Raw genomic sequence first — 25,470 nt, 5'->3', positions numbered from 1 at the left:
TTGAACTGTATTCAATGCCTAATTTTGAAGAAAAGGATAAATGGCTTATAAATTTTTTCTTTGAATTTTTATCAAAAAGGGATGGAAAGTTTGCATCATTTAATTCTCTAAAGAAAATAGCATCAGCTAAAATTGAAACAGAGAATCTCAACTATTTAAAAAAGGTATTTTAAAACTTACTTATATAAACGTTTTAAACATAAGGTTTGTAATTTAAATTACAAAAAAAATACACTTAATTGTAATTAAGCATATTTCTACACTCTTTCCAGCTTCAAAGTTTTATTAAATTTTTCTATACTTTAATTAAAGTTTAATGTTTAATAATGGATCAGTTTACAGTTACAAAAAATTCTTGTTGAATTAGTACACTGAGTAGGTTTGTATTGCTCTGGTTGAGTAGTTTGTATTTGCAAGCAGGTATTGCTTGTTTGCTTTTGGTTGGTACTTGTTATCTGTTTATCTTAATACATGTATGGTCATTTTATGTGTTTATTTATTTTTTTTTCAATGGTAGAAAATCATCAAAACTCATTTCTCCTCTGCTACAATAAACGTTTTCTAAAGGTCAAGCAAGTGAGTTTGAGCTCATCACATGTTATTCCACCTGCCCTATCTTTAAATTTATCAAACAAAATTACCTATTAATTTAAAATAAAACTAAATCTGTCAATAAACTAAAAATATTTTAACTAACCAAAATAAAAACTAATCTTAACCATTTATTAAAAAACCCCTGGTGATACGTTATTCAGCAAACACTCATAAAGTTAAAATCTCAACACCAAAAACCACAAAGTGTGGGAAAATCATGAAGCTCAAATCCCCAAGTAAGTATCCGCCGACGCTACAACATAAAACACATCAACAATCCAATCATGTGATCGCTGCCACCCGTGTGAACTCACAATCAGCTGTTGCAAACTCAAATAAATCAATATATAGTTTGAAGTATTAAGTTCTATAAAAATAAACTAGAATAAAACAATACTGTAAGTAGGAAAAAATTGATACTGTTTGTGTTTGAAAAAAACAAAATTAAGACTAAAATCAATAAAATAATAAGTATTTTATAAGTTTTGATAGTATTAACTTGACATAAAACTCAAAAAATAATAAAAATAATAAATTTGTATCATCTTTATACTTTTACCTCTAATTTCTACTAAGAATAAAACAATTAAATAAATAAAATGAACTATCTTAAATCTAAGTACAAAATAATAAATAATAATTTTGTTACATTAACAAAATGATAAGAAATAAAATAAATTATCAACTAACAAAATTTATTTCAACAATTTATAACAATCACTCTTTCATTACCAGGACATTCATAAAATAAAAGACCAACACATCACAATTTATGCCCATATAACATAAATTAAATTTCAACACAAACAAAGAATACAGAAGCACTCTAGATCTACTCCGTGTAGTTATTCAACAAAAATTTTTTATATCTAAATATAGTACAATCTTTTTTTTAAGTTTTTAAAAGTTTCAGGGACACTAAACCAAAACTTGAGACCCAAATACCTAAAGTAGATAAGGCCAATTATTGTTCTAGGTCTTTCAGTTATAAAATTCATTATCTTTGAAAATCTTGTGTTGTATGAGTGAACAGAGCTAGCAAGTGTAAATCTATTGTGCTCTACATCAAACCCTGTTATAGTATTACAAATTAATTTACAAATTTGAAATTTATACACATTTAATTTTAGCACACCAGTTTTTTAAAACAAAGGGTTTCTTATGGTCAAGATAGGCAAACCACATACATACCTGATTACTCTTTTCTGCATACAAAAAACTGGTTTTAAGTAACAGTCAGCAGCACCACCCCAAGCAGATATACATATTGGATGTGCGGATAAAACAAACTAAAATATACCATTTAAATGTTATTGTGTCCAAATAATATCTCAATTTTGACAAAACTTAACAATTCCTAGATAATTTCGACTTCAAAGAACTCAAATGTTTCTTCTAATTCAGCTTATCAACCAAAACCACACCCAAGTATTTTATACTTTCACTCTGCTCAATAAGAAAACCATCAACCTTTACACTAAATTCACAATTTTTTAAAGTTTTATTTAAAAGCAAAATTTTAGTTTTAGAATAATTAATAAAAAGTTTAAATAAATTGCTGTTTTAGTTTGAAACTCCCATAAGGATCCTATTGTTGCCATCGACTTTAACCAGCTATATCTCAAAAATTACTTTGAATTTTTTAAATCTGTAAAAAGCATCTTGTAACTTAGTAAAAACTAAATAAAATAAAATCAAATTTAAAAAAAGGTTTTAACCCCCGATGCCCTTAATTACAAGTTATTTTTCTAGATCATTTACACAGCAAACTAAGATAGCCTTGCTTATTTCCTTCTCCTTCATCAAAACGACCCCAACAGACGACCAAGAGAACTTCCAGCCAAACAAGAAGGTCTTTTGGAACCTTCTTGTATTGTAAAGAAAGTCCAAGCTAAATGGTGACCGATTCTCATTGATGTACACCTTCTCAATATTTTACATATAGAGTTAAGATTAGAATTTACATGTCTTTTTCTCTTTCATGATCTTAACCTTCTGCTCAAATGATCTAAATTTAACCAAGATAGGATTAAATACCTTTTTTTTCTTGTCTTCAGCCGTTCCAGTTGGTTTAATCCTTCTAAATGAAACAATATCCTTTCTTTGGATGCGTGGGTCAACTACTTTCAAAGTGCTCATAACTGAACTTTCCAACTTGTTGTGGTTTACTACTGGTACGTATCCCTTGTATTTAAACATTTGACCTTCTTAGAAAATTATACATCTTGTCAACTTTCTGACACAGGTCACCACCTTGTCAACTTTTGCAGCAGTTTCTGGTAGTCTAATGTTATCAGCTTTCAGTATTTCCATTTGATTTTTCATTATTTCATTTTCATTCTTAATTTTTTCAAAGCCACCACTAATAAAGCTATGAGACTCTTCTAAAACAACGACTTTCTTTTTCCAAGTTGTGAGCTCCTCCTTCAGCTCATTTATTTCATCAAAAAGAACCTTCAGCCCTCAACTGCTTTATTTCTCCATTCATATCCGTAATAATTTTTTTTCCAAGCTCTTCAGTGTTGTTAAACACTCAAAAAACATCAAATTCTAAAGCAAAATCATAAACACTTTACTAAATAACATATCTTATCTAAAGTTTTAATTTTTACATGTTGAAATTTAGTGTTTGTATTTATTGGTCATAGTACTTAAAAACTTTTTTTTAACTGTTTACTTAGTAAATAGTTTTTAACTCATTTTATCACTTGATAAAAAATATAATATTATTTAAAAATTGACTGTGAGAATAAAAGTTGAAAATATAAAAGAAAGTGAGTAAATTAAATTTATATATTTATTTTGCCAATAGTTTTTAAAATGAATATGGTTAAATAAAAATTACAGAATGGACTTTCAAACTTTTTTGAAGCACATCCAAATAAGTTTGCAATCAAAGAGAAAAAAGTTTTTTTGGTTGATCAATCAAAAGGTATAAATAAAAAATTCAATGTTTACTTGTTTTAAGACTAAATTTGTTTTATTTTTTTTACAATTGAAATATGTTTAGTTCTTTACCTCCAATTAAACAAGAGTTTTTGTATTAAGTACAAAATTTTAAAATATAAAAAAATAATTTAGTACTAAGTTTTTATTATTGTTTTCTATTTATTTGAAAAGTCAATAAATATTAAAAATATACAGAAGAAAGTTCCAATGAATCAATAACTTGTGTAATTTGTACTGAACCAATTATAATATATGCCATAGGGCTATGTTTTCATCCTATTTGTATGCGGTAAGTTTTAAAACTATAGTATTTTTGTTTGTAATAGTTAAGAACCACTGGAAATATAAGTTTTATTTTTATTTTTTAATATTTAATACATATTCATACATAAGGTCAAATATAACTATTGAGCTTGGTAATTGAATTTATTTTATTTAATATTTATAAGTTGATTTGAAAATAGTAGAATATTTTTTTTTTGTATTTATATATAAAGTACTTTTTATTTGTACATGTAATTGGCAAAAAGCCTGGAATCCTGTAAAAATCTGGAATTTGACAACTTATGCTGAAAAAACATTAAATTGTTAACAAAAATCACTAAAAACCTGGATTTTTAAACAACTTTTCTGTTAAGTAATAAAATTTCGATTTGACACAAAATATCTGTTAAATCAAAAAATAAAGTTATTATTAAAATGTTTTTTATTAAAAAAAGCATTTAAAGTAGCTTACAATATCTTTCAATGTTGGTACAATAATTAAGACAGTTTTTTACCTTAAACTTAATTTAGTCTTTTTGGGTATTTATAATTTAAAGTATAATAGCTTCAGTATTGCATTAAAAGTAGATGAGTAGTGCATAGCTTGCTGACCGTAAATTTTTTTTATACATCAGGTCCATTGACCATGTTTGTTACTATCAATATTGTCATTTTCAACATACTAAATGATATTTTATTCTTTGGAGTATTTATATACCATTTGCAACTTAATATCAATAGATTAAAACAAATTTTACAGTAATCTTCCTTTATTCTACCAACATATGTTTCTGTGTGTCAACGAATCAACACACTTCAACTGGGTTCTGTAAAAAAATAATTACTGTTATGAGAGAATAGAAGCATAGAATAAAGTAGGTGTATACATGTTTTCATTAAAATAAAATATTTTCTACAGATATTAGGTGAAATACTTAATATTAAATCCGACTGTTAAGTTACTTAATATTAAGTATTTCACCTATTAATAACTATTATCTGTAGAAAATATCTTATTTTAATGAAAACATGTATACACCTACTTTATTCTATGCTTCTATTCTCTCATTACAGTAATTATTTTTTTACAGAACCCAGTTGAAGTGTGTTGATTCGTTGACACACAGAAACATATGTTGGTAGAATAAAGGAAGATTACTGTATAATTTGTTTTTATTTATATTCCAGTGAAGTTACTTCACTAGGATCTTTTGTTAGCAAACAATTAAAACTATATTTTGAACAGTTATCAATAGATTATTCATATATTTTATTACACAAAGCTTTTCAAAACCATACAATGTTTATTTGTCAAGTGATAAATTTTAAATGAAATTTGAAATTTTTTTTTTGTTAAGTGAATAGCTTAGAAAAATTACTTTAAATTATGACATATGAATAAATTAAAATAAATACAAAACTTAGAGATTCAGTAATTAAAACTAAAGGTATGTTCATTAATAGATTGTTAATAATTTTGTTTTACCATTTAATGCTACTTGCGTATTTAAGTTAGGTCGCTCTTCCTCAATCAATATTAATTCAAGGCTGTAGAGTTTTCTTTTCTTACATCGTTTTAAAACTTAAATATTTTGAACAATGTCAGAGTTTTGACAGGATGTGCAATTAAAAAGATGTTCAAATATTGCGCTGTTTTTATCTGTTCCGCAGTGGTCTGTAATTCGTCGGAATATTTGCAGTGATGTTTCTCCAAAGAAATTTTGTATGGTTTTGAAAAGCTTTGTGTAATAAAGTATAAAAAACAAAATAGATAATCTATTGATATTAAGTTGGAAATGGTATATAAATACGTTCAAAAACCTTCCTATAATAATATTCTTTGGAGTATTATTAGTCATTGTTATATTATTACAATTCCTAGCACTACTGCTCGTAATTATTAAAAAAATGTTTAACACAATTTAAGAGATATAGACCTTAAGTAAACGCAACTGGCATATTTTTTACTCAAGTCTAAACTCTTACTGCTTAACCTAATTTTTGTTTGCGTTTAAAGATGATAGTCCTAATTGTAAATTAGTAAAAAATTTCTTTTTGAAAAGTATATAGCAAAACAATTACAATAACATTTAATATATTCCGTTATTCAAATATAATACTAATGCTCTGTATCAGATGTTCAAGCCGTCAACGTATATTAGATGACAATAGTCAGTGCCCGACTTGCCGGCAAGAACTCGCAAAAGTAAGTAGAAAAATTAATTTAAGTGTTAGGTTTCTATTGGCAATCGATTTTGGTGAGTTTCAAAAATAAAAATCAAATACTTTGAAAGTATATTGTGTTCTACAGATTAATTTACAAAACATAATTAGAAAACTAGCTATGATCACTATGTAGCTGAAAAGAGTGAACTAAATTTCAATTTAATGCCAGCTGAGCAACATGTTCTGCAATCTTTGTGCACTGAATTATTAAAACACAGTTTATTTGAGCGAATTTTCACAGTTTAAATAGTTGTTGCACCCGTTTAATATGCTCAAATAAATTCTTTCAAAGTTTTTCTTAAAAACATAGGTTGCAAGACTTATAATGTTTTATGTGTATATTTAAGTAAAGTTATCAGATAAACTTATTACAGTTAATTTGTTCTTATTTATAGTAAGTTAAATTATCATTTAGTTTAACTTTGCAGGTTTTATACACTACACTTCATGAATCTGTAACTAGTAAAGCGCGAGATCGAAAAAGTTTTATTCAATACGAAAATGGTATAGTTTTTGAAAATAAGTTCATTCAGGAAGAACATGAGTTAGTCAAAATAGTTTAGAGTGTAATATAAACCTTAAACAATTTATGTATAATATCTAATATTTTATACAGTACTCGATGTTTCTAATAAAAGTATTACTATTTAGTTTTTTATTGTTTGATGTTTAAAAATTTGTTAAATTTTTCATTTGTAAAATTTCACAAATCAAGTAAAAAATTTTAAAATTAAGTTTGTAATAACAAATAAAATAAGTTTAATAATATATATATTTATTAGTACACTAATTTTTTAGTTTTTCATATCATTATAAACTGTTTTGCAAGGTACAAGGCAACACAATATGTTAAAGACTTAAAACTTACTCGAGTCAATAAAAATTACTAAATACCCCAAAGTAGCCATTTCTTAGCCTTTTTACAGATTTTACCCCTTTTTGGAAAGTAATTACACAACTACCCCCTATATACAAACCAGTGTTAAATTTCGAGGATAAAAAGTATATTTTTTGTACTTTAAGCTTATAAATATAAAAATTCGTTAAATTTAAAGATTTATTTAACTAAAAAAAAGTTTTAGTTAAATACTAACTTATAATTTAAAAACCATTGACTTACATAACTTGTAATAAGGTAAATTTACCCCAGGTTAAGAATTGATGCCCGAAAATATTTTTTGTACTATTTCTTAGTTTCCTACATAGTTGAAAAAAAGTCTTTTTTACAACAAACAAACACAGAAAGCTTTTCAAAATAAGTTGTCCAGAAGGTTGTAACACAAAGTTTGGAAATCACCACTCATTAATTCAGCATATGGAAATGAAGCATGGCAAAACCTTGTGCATGATTTGTTTAGAAAACTATAAGGTATATTTGAGAATATTTTTATTTTTATTTAATAGTTAAGTTAAGCTAGTACTTTTGCAGAACTCGTTTTATAGTGAAAAACGATTTTACACATCGCTAGAATTGGAAGCTCATAATCAGCATGGAGACAAGGATAGTGTGTATCGAGGTCATCCGCTATGCGAGTTAATAGTTTTTGCTTATTTCAAACAATTTTTTTATGCATTTTTCTAAAGTCTTATTGTTTTTAAGTGTCTTGTCTACGTACAATGATGTATGTTCTTCAGGTTTTGTGATAAAAGATTTTTGGATACTGATGTTCTGATGAGGCATATGATTCGAGAACACTACTCATGTGATCTTTGCTCTTCTGCAGGCCAGGACAGCATGTTTTATAGGTTTGCTATAGTAGTAACTTTAAAAGTAGTTTAAATTGTTTCTTAAATTTTAAGCTTAAACATTTATCATTTAATTTTTAAGTTATCATCAATACTGTATGCAAAAAAGTTTTGTTGATATACTCGAAGTGTCTTGTTTGATATTGAGTTTATGGGTAGCTGTGTAAATTGCACAAGCGTACAAAATTGCCAAGGGGACAAAATTGCACGGGTTCAAAACTTCAAGAGGATAATTTTTCACAAAGATACTTTTGCACAAGGGGATAAAATTGCACGAAGATACTTTTGCACGAAGGGTCACTTTTGCGCGAAGACACTTTTGCACAAGCAGACGATTTTGCACGGAGACAATTTTGCGCGGTTTTTTTTTAAATAATTTTTTTTTTTTACTATCTCTGTTACCCCTAACCCATACCCTCGGTTGGTAAGTTTTATTTATTTATTTTTATTTTTTTACTATCATTGTTACCCCTTACCCTCGGTCGGTAGCTTTTTTTTTTGTTTTTTTTTTTATTATAATTTTTATTAATTATATTTTTATTTTTACTATCTTTATTACCTCTAAACATTACCCTCGGTCAATAACTTGTTTTTTCTTTATTTTTTTATATTAAATTATTATTATTTTTTCTTTATTTTTTTACTCACGTGCAAAAATGTAACTCGTGCAAAATTGACCCTTTATGCGAAATCCTCTTCGTGCAATTTTGTTCCCTCCTGCATTTAAAAAAAAGTCGGGAAAAGTCAAGAAATATGATTTTTAAAAAAGAAGTCAGATTTGTCAGTTTAAATTTACAAAGTTCCTTATTTTCCTAAGCCTTCAAATGATAAAAATTAATTAAAAATCCTTTAAAGTCAGAATTCCAAAATTTTTCTAGAAATTTACAAAATTATTCAATTTCCAATGCCTTCATCTGGTATAAATTAGTAAAATATCCTTTAAAAAACTACAAAAATTTTTTATTAACATATTGAACAAGTACCCTACTTGAACAAACAGATTTTGTAAACTTTTTAGTATTGTTGATCTGTAGCAAGGACACTTCCATAGTGAAACTGTGATATATACACAAAAGTTTAAATACAAGTGGTGTTCATGTACTCTGTCACTGTCAAATATAGGAAGAAAAGCACTCACTATACATATGAATAGAGCTGGACATAGAAATAAAAGAGAGGAGCTAACCAAATCCAATAATTTTTCTATAATGCTGGATCAAGCTCCAGTGGGGTAAGTGGTTAGAGCAGCAGCAGAGTAGCAAGTTGTGAGAGCAGTGGTGTAAGCCCATCAATAGGTTTGGTAAGTAAGTCACAAACCACAAGCGCTGAAATTTTATGGGCATTGCACACTGTCAAGCACAATTACTTGGCTAGTTCGTGTTACAAACTGGCGGAGCTGAATAAAAAATGTTTCCTGACAGTGCAATAGCACAGTCATGTCAGATGGCCCAAACAAAATTATCATACATGATAAATTTTGGCCTTGGACCACAATTCGAATCCATCCTGCTGGAATAATAATAGTCAAGCTGTGTTTATAAGGTAATAAGACAAGTATTTTGCTGATAGAGCTGTTTATTGCAAATACATCAATTATACACAAATGGTTCAAGTGATGTAATGGAAGTTTGATGATTGAATTCAGAAAAAAACGGTTGTTTTAACCTGTAATAAAATTAGACTGAAAGCTTCATATGATTTCAAGTGTTAGATTATGTTTTTAGAATAAGTTTAAATTAAGAGTTTGCTTAAGAAAAGTCAGGAAAATTTTGGTAAAAAGTCAGGAAATTTTTCTCAGCTTGATCTGTGGCAACCATGAATAGGTTATGTTGTTTCATCTGGTTATAAGCCAAACTAGGTGCCAACCAACAAAGGTTAGGAAAAATGTCAATCTAAAATAGTAATAAATTGTTTATAAACTTGTGTTAAACTTGTTCTTACATCATTAGTTTTTAATAATAAAAAAGCCTTTTTTCCTGAATTTTATTTTATAATTAAAAGATGTAAAGAAGAATTGTGGGCACATTTGGAAAAAGTGCATTTCGTCTGCTCAGCACCCAGATGTAAATACAAAGCAAAATTTATTTCAGAAAAAGAGCTAGATGTGAGTACTTTATTGCAATCAAAAATAAAACTAAGTAATAGTTATATATTTATTATTAAACAACTTATTTTGTACGCGATACTTAACTATCTTACTTGTTAACAATGTTTTTTAGTTTCATAACTTAGTTCTTAACACTTATACTTGAATAATTTGTAACTTAAGCAAGCTCTTATCTGAAATTAAACTATTGTTCTTGATGAAGCCTTAATTTTAATTTTTTTAACCCAAATTTTACTGATTTAAATACAAAAACATGTTCATCAAAAGCCCATATTTACATAGTTTTGCATACTTTTTAATTGTACATTAATGATTTAAAGACTTTGTAAAGTTGTTCATATTTTATCAGCAGCAAAACACCGTAAATCAATAAAGTATTGCGTAAAAAAAGAGTTATTTTTATTTTCCAATAAATTCTGCTTGTTTGGATTTCTAGAGTTTAACTCCTTACTACGTTATCTTTTACATTTTTTCAAAACAAAATAATATTTTATCTAAGCTTTTAAGGGCGTAGGGGGGGGGGATAAACACCATTTTTTGGTTTTTGATCTTATTTTATATAGTTTTTACTAAGCTACAAGTTGCTTTTTACAGATTTAAAAGATTCAAAATAATTTTTGAGATATAGCCAATCAAAGTCGGAGGCAACAATAGGATCCTTATGGGAGGCGCAAACTAAAACGGCTAAAATAGACTATTTCACTAAAAATTTATCTTCTCCTACGTTTTTTGAGATAACTACCTCAAATTTTCAGGAAATGTTCCTTAATATGTTTAGAAAATTCTGTTGGAACAGAATTAAAAAAAATAAAATAATAAAAATTTGTATTAAAAAAAAAAGTTTTTTTTTAGTTTTTTTGTAAAATTTTTTTAACTTTTTAAATTTTTGTTCCGACAGAAGTTTTTAAATGTTGCAAGGAACATTTCCTGAAAATTTGAGGTAGTTATCTCAAAAAACGTAGAAGGAGATAGATTTCTAGTTATTTGCCGTTTTAGTTTGCGCCTCCCATAAGGATCCTATTGTTGCCTCCGACTTTGACCGACTATATCTCAAAAATTATTTTGAATTTTTCTGCAAAAAGCAACTTGTAGCTTAGTAAAAACTTTACAAAACAAAATCAAAAACCAAAAAAGGGTGTTTACCCCCCTATGCCCTTAAGTAGGGTTTGAAATTTGCAAAACAGTAGTTAATGTCAGTGGCTCTTTACTTTGCACACTAAATTGCTAAATAAAATATTTAATTGTGAACGCTAAATAATTTGGTGAATACTTATTGTTATTTAAAATAACTTGTTAAGTTATTATTTTTAAATTTTGTCAAAAAATATAAATAAGCATTAAAAAACACGATAAATTGAATGATAGTTTTTTAAAATATTTACTACTCATTTAAGTTTAATTGCCTGGTAAAATAAATTCTGCACACACTTTTAAATAACAGATTTAAACAATAACCTTAAGAATATGTTCCTTAAAATACATGTATTGTTTGAAGCATCACATGTCAACAATTCATCCTGGACGTTACTACGATTACATGAAAGATAAAACTCTTCAAGAACAAGAAGAAAACACTCTACAAGTTTCAGAATCAGAAAATGTAGATCTTATAGAAATCACAGGTATTATTGATACTGTGATTGCGTCGAAAGCAATGGTTTTAGCTGAAGACGATGTTGGAAGCTGGGTATTGTTAACAACGACTGATGTAGACTTGGAGAATGAAAATCTCACTGAATATCTTAAAAGTGGTGACAAGTAAGTATATGTTTTAAGTTTATTTTACTAAAGCCTTAGTTTAAAAATACTAGATAATATAATATTATATAAAATCATTAAAATATGGTTGAATTTTTTAGAAAAGCTTAATCTACTTGGATGCTTTTTAAATTATTAAAACCCTAATCAAGGAAAAAAATAAATTCTAAAAGTTTTTCTTTCATTTTTTTTATAAAAATTAATATTTTAAGAGCTGCAATTATCTTTTAATATTTCTGCACCTCTAACAAAAGTACCACGCATCACCACTGGTACACCGTAATACTTTATCAATGACTATACCATTACAAGTTCGCTCAATTTTTTTTTTTACTTATATAGTGTTGTATTTTCGAAATATGTGACCTGCAAATACGTATTTAACAAGTCCTGCTGGCAAAAGACTTTCTTGTATGTTTTACCGCTGACTAAAAAACGCCCACCCCAACTCTATGACTTTGGTATTTGTAAATAGTTTAAAACTTCAGATCGTTAAAAAATAATTGTATTCAACTAATATTTTAAAGATATGAAATACTTTTAATTTTAGAGTTAGCATGCGAGTTGTTCCTGAAACAGATGAAAGTACAGGGTTCCAGTATAGAGCTTTGTACTTTGAAATAATCACAGAACAACGTACCAACACTTTATTATCAGAAAATGAGGAACAACAACTTATTACAGATCAATTTGAACAGAAGATAGAAAAATTGTGAGTTCGTTTTCGCTTTGGTGGTTTAAAGTCTTTGCTTTTTGTTTGAATTTTATTTAACTTTTTAAAAACAGCCGAAGAAGTGCGAGTTTATCGTTAAGTCCTAAAGAAAAAAACATATAAGACTCAAAAAAAAATTCAAAATTTTATGTAAATATTTATTATTTTGTACCAAAATTTTAGAAATTATACTTTTTTTATAAAAAAAATAGTATCTAAATTATTGAATACCCTCAACATTTTATTTATGATAAAGTATACTTTTATTTAAATAAATTTCTATAAATTATTAAACTTTACTTATTGTTTTCAACAATGGGATATTGATATCAAACTTTAAGCTAAGAGTTATTAAATAAGAAATAAGTCAAAAAACGTATTGTTTACGCCTATGGGCCTTTTATAAAATTCGAAAAAAGTTAATTAAAAAAAGTTTAAATTTTTAGATAAAATGAATTAGTATAGTATCTAGATTTAACTAACTGCCTTTTAAAAATTCTTTTAATAATTTTTTTTTAGCTTTTAAGAAACTTTGAAAAGTTGAAATCTTTCTTTTAAACACGACATGAGAATGATTTTTGAAATTGATTTAGAGATTTATAAGCTTGTTGTATCTAATGTAATGTAAAGCTTGAAAATGAAGAACAAACATAAGTCTATTTTATTTCGTATATTTTTTTAAGTAAAAATTTATATTATTAAATTTGTTTTTAATAATTAGTTTTTTAGATGTTAACCAAAAGCTAGTTCAACTAATACTTGCTGTTTCTTATTAATATTTTTTTACATTTTAATATAAGTTCTCTTCAAAATTGTATAAATATCATTAAACAAATTTTGATAAACGTTTTGCATCTTTCTATACATGGAATATTTGTTTCAGACGTTAAGTACCATAAGAAAAAAGTTATTATTTGGATGGTTGCATTTATTGACAGTAAATTCAAATTTACTTCGAAGCAAAACCATCCAGAAAAACAAAACTTTAAAAAATTAAATGTGATAACCTCCATTTCTCCACTAATTTATGGTTTTTAGCTACTAATTTTTAGTAATCATCTTAGAATCAACTATATTTGTTTTATTGGTCTACACGTTATATATTTTAATTTATTATACTGTTAAAACTCAATGTTAACAACGGAAATAGCAGCAAAGTTTTTATTTATTATAATTTTAAAAACCTTGAAAAAAATCCAAAGTTTTGTGATTATGTTCAGGAATTTTTGGTGATTGTGGTTTAGTTTTATTAAAAAACTATAATTATATTAACAAATATTATATTTTTTACCTTTCAGGAATTTACAAGTTGAAAATTCTACTGATAAAATCACAATTCCTCTAGAAGGTATGTCAAAAAAAAACTTAATAAAAATATAAAGTGTTTCTTGTACAAAAATTAATTTCATGCAATTTATTATGAAGCAAGAGATTACTCTGTTCTAACAAAAATTAAAATAGAGCATAAATCAACATTTAAGTTTAAATTACAGTAGTAAAGTTGCGTTTAAAAAAATCAATTAATTGATGAGTATAATTAGTTTTATGAATAAGCTTCTTGTACAAACATGTTAAAAACTGTTTTTTGATATTTTTATATATTGTTTAATAAATATTTTTATCAATAAAACAAAATAACTTTGACAATTAAAGATTTGTTATATAAAAATACTTAAGAATAATTTTAAATAAAGTAAGTATATTGTAAATAAATTTTTTTTTAAAGTTATACTTTGCATTACGTTTTATCATCCTTTAGATTTCAATAAAAACTTTAAGTTTCAGTTGGTTATGTTTAATAAATAATTTTTTAAGTATTTGGTAGCTGAGATAAATATAAGTTTATTGTAGAAAAAGGCTGACCCACTTTCTTAGATTTATAATACTATAATTCCAACTAATTAACCCATTATTTATTGTAGGAGTTGCTACTGTCTTGCCATGTGCAACATTTAAGTCTGCCTTCTGCCGTCCTGAAACGTCGACAAGTGGAGATGACGATATTTTGTTTGATGCTCTTTCCCTAGCGAAAGGCAGTGACTTGGACATTGCTTTGTGTGAAAGTATAAAGTTTAGCGAAGACTTTCTTCCTGGCGAAAAGGTACTGTTTACATCAATAACAACCAGCTTTGTTGATATGCATTCGTTTTTTTTCAGGTTACTTATGAAATCGAGGCTTCAAGCTGTTTTGCCCACAAATTTATAAATTGCAAATATTATGCACACAAAGTAAAGAAGTCAGTTTAATTTAAACATTTTCACTTTTTTTTTGATGCTTTAAATTTTCTTGATATCAATTCATTAGTTACTTACTTTCAATTAAGTAACCAACTTAGCTTTGTCTTTTAAAGTTAGTATATACTTTTGTTTCAGGTGCGCAAAAGAGTCTGAAGATGGTGATAGTTAGTTATCCTCTAAATAAAAATTTTAATAAATTTTAAAATTAAACTGGTTAAAACGTTTTACTGTTTAAGCTAAAGTAAACAACAACTAAATTAAAATAAAATTATAAATTAGGTTAATATAAATATATGGTAAAAAGAAAGATTTGGAACTCATTTGTTATAAAGTAATTGAAAATAAATTCAGAGCGTAGGTAGGGTGAGCAATCTTTTTACAACGTTTATTTTTGGCTCTAGTTTAAAAGCATAGCGTATAAACTATAAGCAATTTTAAAAATATCTAAAAGTTTTGTTTGACTTATGTGATATAGTAATGTATGTAAAAAGTTTCCGATACAAATTTATAGACCAAAATTTTTTATTGTCAATTTTCTCTGATATTTTAATTTTCACTAAAAGTTTATCTTCTTCTTTATTTTTAGTACAACTTTGTCATTCTGAATGTTAGCAGTCGCTTCAACTGATATTTTTTTTTGTAAACAAACGATTTTACATTGAGATCTATTACTCTGTCGTGCCAGCTTTCAGTTCTCAAAAAAAAATGCCTTTTCAGTTTTTTTTACTTCTGGTCAGGTGTTGTAACTAAATGTATTAGTACCCTACCACAAGCCCCATGATCACGTTTTTTGATATAAAAGTAGAAAAAACAATTATTGAAACGGTACAATATAAAACAGAACTTTATACTTCAAAGTTATATAAACTAATCATTTAAATAAACAAAAAAAAAGGTTAGAACCATCAAAAAAATCAGTCTCAGTCTTATACAAACACTTCGAAGAGATCTTAGATTATTAAAAAACTAACATTTTCAATTTTGTAGAAAACAAAAAAATATACTACAACTAGAGAAATTTGAATACCGTAAATTAGATATATTTTAGTAAAAATTTAAAATAAAACTAAAACAAAAAAATACCATTTTACTAAAATACTGAATTTTATACTTTTACTTCAAGATTAATTTATTTAAGATTAGTCAATTAAGTTTGATATAATTTTTTCAATTTGAGAAACTGAGAAAACTAAATTTCAGAAAATTATTTTGTTTACTGTAACTAAGAAAAACTATTTTTATAAACAACGAACAATTAAAAAAATTTCCTAGTATTGATCTTGATAAAGAAAATTTTTCGTGACATTTTGAATTTTTCATTAAAAATATTCCTTTAAAACACTGTTTAAATTAATTTTTGCCTTAGTTTTTTAATCCACCATTGTTCTGTGTAGTCTAAATTAGTTCTTATAGGGCTTTCTAAAAACTGGACTGTGTAGGCATTTTCAATCTATCTGGTATACTTTCTTTGTGAAATTTATTATAATGAATAATTAGAGCAAATTTGTCTTAAATTTCATGGTTTAGTTTTATTGTTTTTCCATATGTTTCTGTGGGCATTCTACCTCTTAGTAAAGCTGTTCATAGTTTGTCCAATGTATAAATTTTTGCGTATGTTGCATGTAGCTGCATATATTTCATAATTTTTGCAATTTAATTGTTGTTAAATTTTCATATTTTGTATTGTTTTATTATTACTTATCATACTTTTATTAAAATTTCCAAAATTTCCACATAAAACACTTTCCACATAAAACACTTTCCACATTCAGTTGTTTTGTTGTTTTCTTTTTCTGTGAAATTATTTTTGTTTATTAATATATTTCTCAGTGTTTTTGGTCTCTTATAAGTTAATCTTAATAATTCTGTATTGTTACATTGTTCATTTTTGCTAAAGTTTATAAATTGTTTAAAGCTGGTTGCCCAAGTCACTTTTTCATTTTGTCCTGATTTTTTTTTGTTATTTCTATTAGGATCATTATTACATACTTCATCTAATTCATTAAATGTATTATTTATTAATTTTTTACTAAAACTTGATTTAAATAAATGTAGTAAATCTAATCAACCATAATACAATCAAAATAATGCAAAACGGCTATAACTAAATAAAGCAATAAAATAATAAAAATCTTTCCTAGTGCATAATTTGGGTTTGTTTGAATGGTTTAATAGTAGCTTTGAGTTTGACTAAACAAAGTATATTCAAACAATGTCGCAAAACAATAAACCTTAAAACTTCTTATATATTTCGACAAGTAAAATTGTTAATTGAATGTTATCGGAGATCTTCCAATCTATTTCATAGCATTTACTAAGCTCTTTTTTTTCGGTTTATTATCAGTATAAGATTCCATGTGCTTCGGCATATGTTCCTTAATTATTATTTTTATATGTCTGGATTTTTTGCCAAATGTAACTACTTTCACAGTCGCATGCACATTTGATAGGAACAAAACTTTTTTTTTGCTTTTTTAATCGGTATTTTCCGGTTGGGTTAAATATTGCGTTATTAATAGAAAAAACTCGAATATTAACTTGGAACATTTTTTACTTGTTTTTTGCATTTTTCTCAACAAGTTGAGAATTAGTTTAACGTACAGTAATAATTTTTGTAGTATATAATTTTTTGACCAAAATGTTTGACTCTACTTAAATTAATTAGACTTTGATTTATTTACTCTATCAACTTTATCTAATAATTGCTATCTTTTACAAATGATCAATAAGATTTGATTAGGTAAAATAAATCTCTGAATTTTTAATAACAAAAACGTATATTAGTTTCTAGTAAGATTATAATTGTGCTAAAATTTACCATGGTACCATAAATTAAGTTTTAACATGTTGTATTGGCTTTTTCTAGTATTTGGGTGCTAATGAAACACAGATAAAAAATTGCATCCTAAGAGAGTTAAAAGGTATCTGTTTTTTTTTTAAATTTATACACTAGTAAACTGGTTTTTCACAAAACAGTAAAACAATATAAACAATAGCTTAAATAAAATTTTTTGATTACAAGTTAAACTAGCTTGAATTTCGATACTTTTTATCCAGCTAGTAATTCCTTTACTATTTTTCTACATACTGTTTAAAAATATAGCGAAATATAGTTAGCATAATCTAAAAAAGATTACAAAAGTAATAATAACTAGTTTTAAATCTATATGTTTTATGTAAAATACTTAAATGTAAAATAATTGTAAATTTATGTAAAATTTTACATTTATATATTACTCTATAAAAGATTAATTTTTTGTGTTTAGAGAAAATTAAGACCATTAATGTTTTCTTTTTTTAAATTTATAATTAGTTGATTTGTGAATAACTTGAAAACTTTATTTTATTACTACATAAACTAATACTAATTTTAAGCTTAAAATTTGTTGTTACTGAATTAGTTATTGTAACCTTTTTGTATATATCTAATTTTAAAATGTTTAACGTCTATCTAAAAAAATTATGGCAGTTTTAAATACATTTTAGTTATAGTTTCTTAGTAGACTTTTTTTGAAATAAAACTGAAGTTTTTAGCTAGTTTTTAAAGATACAGCACAGTTTATATATCTTAATGTTCTAATATAATAATCTAAAACAAGAATGTTATGAACTTTAAAGCTGTCTTGATTTTTAATTCTTTTTGTTTAATTTTTTATGGCGTTATAAGGTGTCAGGAGCAACAAAATTACTTTTAAAAAAGCTATTTACGAAGTTTAGATGTTGTATTTTAGGTCGTTTTGCAGTTTTATCTGAAAATATGTTAATTTTTGTAAAAAATAATTGCATGTTTCTAGGTTTATGTTTCCCTCCACCATATTACATTACACGTCGGCAAAGCTAAACAAAAAGAATTAATTTTATGTATAGACGTCTTTGCATAGAACACAAAATATAAAACAATTGCTCTATACGTTTATAGCTTTAATTAGTGCATTTGTTACCAGCTTTGACATTTTTATGTTTCATAATTTTTAGTTTTGGTAACTTGAGTTATAGATTAATTAACAAGTCAATAACAAAAATCAGTATAGTACATTTACAGATAAATATATCATAATTAAATTAAAGTAAACATTGTTGGACTGCTGCTACATCTTAAGAAATTCGAAAAGAGTATTAAGTAAGTGGTTTTTGTTGTAAATTAAACTCATAAGGTTTTATTTTTTGAAAAATAACTTGTTTTTGTTGTTTTGAAAAAAGTTTTGATCTGAAATATGTTTCAGAACTTCCACCATTGATACATTTACAAAGTTTAACAAATATGTTTATGCTTGCGTTTTTGTTGTCAGTTTGTTGAAAACACTTGTGTTTGTTTAATGTAAGTTTTTGAACACAATATCTATAACAATCATAATTTAGGTAAAACTCTGAATCAAATTTATTTTTGATAAATGTTGCTAATTTGGAAAACAATTATGTAACAAATAACATGCTTTTGTTTTTCTTAAAAAACCTTATGAGTTTAATTTACAATAATATTTCACTTTCAAAATGTATATATACTAAAAGAAAACTGTTTGATAGTTTTAGTTTTTTTGATTATTTTAATATTGATTATTCTGTGCTTAAACTACTACTAAAGTATTGTTTAAGGTCCTTATTGAATTCTTAGTATTTTGTTTAAATTTTCATACCATAACTTAATTATAGCTTGAAATTATTTAAAATGATATTATTAAATGATTTTGTATAGTTTTAATTTAGTTGCATTTTACAAAAGATTTACTTAAAATTAACTTTTCACTGTAAGTACTCGAAAATAAACTTTTGGTTTTGTTTTGCTTTTACCTGTACAACTTTTAGTTTTAAAAGGTTGCGTAATATTCTCACATATTTTTAAAGTTAAGAAAATACAGATGCTTACTTTATAGTTTATAAATATATATTGAATTTATTAAAACAACTTTTAAAATTAATCAAAGGAGCTTATAAAGTATGATAATATCTAAAGGTGCATGTTGTAAAATAAATTTTTCAATTGTTCAACACATTGTTATGCATACGATAGTTTGTTTGTATTTAAGCTTTTTTTCAATTAAGTTTTAAAAATTCTAATCATCTGAAATGAAGAAAATCAATAGTGTATTGAAATTATAACAAGCTTTATTAAGTGTTACTAAGACGTTAAAAATATTTGGTATCCAAGTTTGTTTTAACAAAAATAATTTAATTTTACTTACACTCTGAAAAGTTTCAAATAATTCACGATTTTTAAAAGTGGCTTTGAGCTCACTAGCAGCTTTTCAAAGTTACCACCATGAAAAATCTCTGTATTAAATTACAGATGACAACCTGAGCAAAGCATCAGAAATGAGTGAAAACAGTTCAATCCAAACTGCCAATACAGAGCCCGGCTCGCCGCAGATTAGTAGATGCAATGAAAATCTTCTACCTCCAACATTTCAGTATACAGCATCGCCCCAACCGCAAAGGTACCAAAGTATGATGACCAACTCGATGGCAATGCAGGCGCCGAAAATTCCCTTTTTCAACCCGAGTGTTCCGCCGCCATCCCTTAGCAATAGTTCCATCTATGGCAATCAAGTACAGCAGGATTTTCAGCTAGATCCAAACTGCAAGCCCTTTAGCATGAATGTAAATGTGAACATGTACAACAGCCATAGCAGTTTTCATAAGCCGTTTGCTCAAGTTAAACCTGCAACGCAGTAAGTTTCTAAGTATGAATTGTAAATTTTAAAATGAGGTGTATACAATTTTGTTTTACAAAAAATGCCTAGAAATATGTAGAGTTACGAAAAACTTAGATTAAAAGGTAATTCCAAAGTAGTAATTTTAAAACAAAATACTAATTAAACAGTCTAAATACTTCTAATACATAAAATTTTATCTATAAATAATTATGAAATAAAATAGTTTTGATTATTAAAACTGAAACGTTTCTGAACATGCCTGTTTTCTATGTTTTAGTCCAGGTGTATTAAAATAGATTTAAACATTGTTTTGAAAGTCATACTTTTAAGATGTTGATGTTAGCTAAAAATCATTTATTTTTGACTTTGTAACTATGCTAAAACTACAAGCTCATTAATTGCGTTCATCTAAACTTGTTTAACGTTGAAAATCGTAGTTAAACTGCTGTATTTGGTTACTTAGCTTTAAATTTGAGTTTTAACTTGATTACTTACTTATCGATAGAATTTTTTTATTTATTGTAAAATTGTAATTTACTGCAATAATTTGTACTACGATCTGCAATTATAAAAATACTTTATATAAGTTTGCAAAACTAATAGTTTTACGTTGTATATACACTCGCTCATTAAGTTTATTTTATAACAAAGTTAATTAAAGAAAAATTTCAAAGCACCGTCCAAAGTGATAGACCAGAGAGCCAGATAAAGGAAACAGGTGCTGTAATGAAAGAAGAGTTTGATAAGATCATGAAGAATGATGGCCGAATGGTTGGCGGGGAGTTGGAGACTGGCGGTAAATCTAACAAGAACAACGAAGAAAATGAGAACAAAAATTACTTTTCAAACGAATTTCAGAGGAAAAACCAAGAGTACGAAAGATTAAAGAGAGAGCATATTGAAAAAGGTAATAATTTAATGAAAATGGTGAAAGTCTGTAAAATTGTATAGTAACTTGTATTTGTTTTGTCTTAGATTACTACCTTGAATATCATTCAGAATTTGTAAATAAAAAAAGATGATGTTTTAGTTTTTAAGTTATCAAATACAAGTTAAAATTTTAAATATAAAATAATTTACAATATATAAAAGTTAAAAATACAGTTGAAAATAAAAAAATCAAGGTAAAAAAATTGAAATAATGTTTGCAAGCTTTAATCATGAAGTTGAAGTAATATTTCAAATAATATTAAAATTAATAATTCAGAATAGGTATGTTTAAGTAATTTACTTTTAATTTCGAAAACAAAAATTTATAATTTTAATTTTTAGTTATAAGATTATTCAGAAGAGTTAGTTTTCAAATATACTTTTAAGCGTAACTAAAACTTTCTATTTTATTATTTGTTAATAAACTTAGTTCTCAGATTTTTCACAGCCATAAATGTCAAATACTAAGATAATTTCAACGTTTTCATACTTTGTGGTTGTTTTACTGAGTGTATTTTATATAACTATTTAATTTGCTATGTTTTTATAGAACTACAAAAAATTCAAAACAAATATAAAGAAGAAAAAGGCTTTAAAAGTGAGTAAATACTTAAATATTGAAATTATTAGAATAATTATACATTGTTGCATTACATTATAATTTCTTAATTTCGAAATATTTTAGACTAAGTTAACTATTCTTAGGAAGAAAAAAAAAGCATCGTGTTAGTAATAAATAATAATGAATTTACGTATTTTGCATTCAAATTCACTTTGTTATTAGAGCAAAACATTTTATAACTGCAACTATATTTTATTGTTAGCGCTGTTTATATAAAAAAGTTGTAGTTTTGTACTTTATTTAAAAACAAAGTTTTTATATTTTTAAGTTCTAGTTTTTTCTAAATAAAAACATTCTACCTATATAAACAAGGCAATAGCGAAAAAAGTGCAAGTTTGTTTGAAGCTCCAAAACCAGCCAGGCCATTTCCGCATTATCAAAATTTACCTGTTCCAAGTGCTAATTCGTATGGTGGTTTCCAAAATGCAAGAACGATTTGTCAACAATCGCAAGCAAACTTTCATCAAAGAGTTGTAAAACCGTTCAGGTCTCCATTCGTTGACGAAGTTGAAAAGTTTATGTGTTAGTATCAAGTAGCTTAGTTTTACGGCTATACACGGTACTAGTTTAAAATGAAACAACAACTTAACTTTTTTAATTTAAATTGATATTTATTTTATGTATCAAACTAACCAAAATTTAAAGTGAAGTTCAGATATTGTGTGAATACCCAGAAAAACTATAATAAAACTAAATGCAGTAAAAAACGACATTTCATAGCTTTATATTTTTTGAATAATAATAAAATATTTAGTTGTTATTAATATAATAAATAATAATAAGTGATATGTCACAACATTGGTGGAGTCATATTTGAGTTAAACAATTGCTTCTTAATGTTGCTTTAATTAAAAAATTCAACTTAAGTGATCATAAAGATGGTGTGTAACGGAAGTATATGATTAAATAAAACTGTAATAAATAAAACTGTTAATAAAAAAATTAGAACCTTTAAAATGTAAATCACAATCGTTTTTTGATTTATATAAAATCTTTACAATTAAGGTTGCAGTTTTAAATTGTTGCTAGCCATGAAGCTTTCGATATACAAGTTAAATAACGTTTTAAACAAAATACATACTTGGAAAAAAAAAATTATAAAAAGTTTCTTATCAAACTGCACATTAGACTTTGGTTTTCAGCAAACATATTATTCTAATTATGGACATAAAATCCCATTTTTGTGTATTATTTGATATGTTGAAAAATAAATAAGTTTTAAAACGTTTCAGGAACATATTAAGAAATACATAAAAGCAGTAATTAAAAAAACATATAATTTTAGCACTTTTGTTTCCTACAACTTACAAGGAACTGATTGGCGCTATCAACATAGAGCTTCGGAATCATTGTGATGGCAGTCAATTGGAGTTGATAGAATTTGAAGCTCACAAATACATAACGCTTGTGTAAGTTATTTATTAAACTAAAATACATATTTTTTATAAATTGATAATTCAATTAAAATAACTTCAAAGTATTTAAATAATATTATTAAAAATTATAACGTAAACCATAAGAACCTTTGTTTTATAATGACAAAAACAATTGCAAAAACTCAATAATTGAAATTCTAAACACAGAATAAATGCAAAGAATATTCCGGGTGCGATTTTTCCGAAGAAATATGTTGAAGTAAAAAGTTACAGGCCGTTTGAACCTCACAACATTCTACAATTACTTTGTTCCAAGGAAGTTAATACTGAAACAGACCACGTTCACTTGAATGATTGTGCAGATGTTTTGCTAAGGTTGGTTCGAATTGAAATGTAATCCTTAGGTTTTTTTTTAAGTAAGTTTAAATTGAAATCCGGTGGTAAAAACTAATAGTAGTCTCCCACTTGAATTCGATTTTCCAAAGTTAGCACAGCTGGTTAAGTACTAACTGTGGAACCTAATTTTAATTTTTCGTGTATAAAATGCAATATTTTTTTCTTTCAAATAAAACACCTTTAACTGATAATAAGAATTTTTTTTTAAACTAATATGTATTAGACAAACAGCAAACTTTTAAATTGGATACAAAATGCTGTTTTTTTTTTAAATAAATGTTGTTTACCCCATTAACATGTCCACAATAAGTATTCTGTGGCGAAGATGAACACGTTTACATTATACACCCAACGATTGAATAAAATAAGAGTATAAAAAGTATTGTTAAACTTGCCTGTTGAGTCTATCATACTCTTTTTGTTAACAAACTTCTTTACTTCATATTTTTAAAATTTATTTTCAAAACAATCTATTTTTCACTCGTTTGAAATAGTTCTAACGAGATCCTCTGTTGAATAATAAAATCAAATCTAAAAAATAATATTTTTGCATGAATATACTTTCAAACCGTCTTCAGCAAACATTAAAATAATGATCAGTAGAACGAAATTTTCAATACAGAAGAATTATTAACATATTATCACACACCCATAAAAGTTAATTCAAGTAAATTTAGATAAGATAAGTTTGCTTAATATTTAAGGGACTAATATTGTTACTGCATTTTTTGAATGCTAAAAGTTGGAATCACACCTTTTCACAGTTGTTAACAAGTAGCAGCTTGTGCTTCTGCTGAAGACAACTCTTCTTTAGAAACGCAGACTTTGCGTTAACTTTAAAACTAAGCACATCAAACTTTTGGTAGTAAAACATTAGTATTTAATTATCTACGTGTACTTAACTGCGGAGCACAAGAATTAAAAATAGAGCAACACTTATTTTATTCACTTCCAAGTGAAGACGTAAAGTGGTGTTCCAGTTTTTTTTTTCGAGTATTACTTAGCCTTTAGGAGAATAGTTTTTTTAATTTTTATAAAAACTACAATGTTTGTTTAAAGTTCAAAGTAATAATTTAATAGCTAAATAAGCATAATAAAGTTTATGTTTTTAATGAAGTCAAATTGACGCAAATAATTTTGAAATTAAAAAAATGAGTCTAACTATAACATTATAGACAAAATAGATAGTGGTTTAATGTATTAAAGTCCATGACTTAAAGAAGTTCAAACTCTAAGTTAAAATTAGGAACTCAAGCGGCATACTACTATATTATAAAGTTTGTATTATTTACTGCTAATTACATTCATCTAAAATTATTATTTGTAGTGTTGATGATGATAATGGGACCGGTGAAATGCGGAAAGGAACTCTAATATTTGCCGCTTACGAGTAATATCCGCCTTTGCACAGTAGATCATGTATTTAAAAATTTTCAATTTCTTTAATGACGTCATATTTTGCCTTGGAAATTAATAGGAAAAGTAATTTAGTTATATGAGTGTAAGTTTTTTTGATGCTAATGCTTCGTGAAGTTTTAATGAATAAACGAAAGTGATGCGATATGTGTGTTGTATATTATTATCTCCTGTTTGTAGATAGAGTCCATTTAGTTTTTTTACTGTAAACTCTTTATTACTTTTTATTTTTAAACTATTCTGGTTACAATATAGTTATAAAACTTATTTGTTAAATGTCTTCAAATGTATTTTGGCGTGGACTTGCCTTGATCCAAAAATCTTATATGGTGTTGAGTTTAAGTACATTTGGGTCAAGTAAGTTTGTGATTAAGAGCAAGATGAATTAGTATTAATACATTTTTATATAAAAGAAAACAAAGTTAACGTTAACTGAAAGTTTTGAAGCTTAGAGCTTTGTAACTTCTGACGTAGCTACGTTTTTA

General features: G+C 26.0%; 1 protein-coding gene across 1 annotated transcript; it reads left to right on the top strand.

The window, feature by feature from the left end:
• On the top strand, positions 1-25,128 carry LOC145834234 (uncharacterized). The gene is made up of 22 exons (XM_082941610.1): positions 1-164; positions 3,442-3,526; positions 3,739-3,832; positions 5,944-6,013; positions 6,462-6,577; positions 7,276-7,402; positions 7,463-7,566; positions 7,669-7,779; positions 9,781-9,883; positions 11,382-11,644; positions 12,195-12,356; positions 13,655-13,704; positions 14,279-14,457; positions 14,514-14,593; positions 14,730-14,758; positions 19,879-20,260; positions 20,920-21,152; positions 21,726-21,773; positions 22,110-22,319; positions 23,083-23,206; positions 23,381-23,548; positions 24,897-25,128. The coding sequence occupies exons 1-22, from the start codon at positions 15-17 to the stop codon at positions 24,961-24,963; spliced, it is 2,955 nt and encodes a 984-aa protein (XP_082797736.1). The 5' UTR covers positions 1-14; the 3' UTR covers positions 24,964-25,128.
• The last annotated feature ends 342 nt before the right edge of the window (positions 25,129-25,470 follow it).

Source organism: Thalia democratica, chromosome 4, assembly GCF_965202585.1.
Source record: "Thalia democratica chromosome 4, ktThaDemo2.hap1.1, whole genome shotgun sequence".
Classification (NCBI taxonomy): Eukaryota; Metazoa; Chordata; class Thaliacea; order Salpida; family Salpidae; genus Thalia; species Thalia democratica.
Note: the sequence above shows the minus strand (reverse complement) of the source record. Positions and strands in the feature narration are given on the sequence as shown.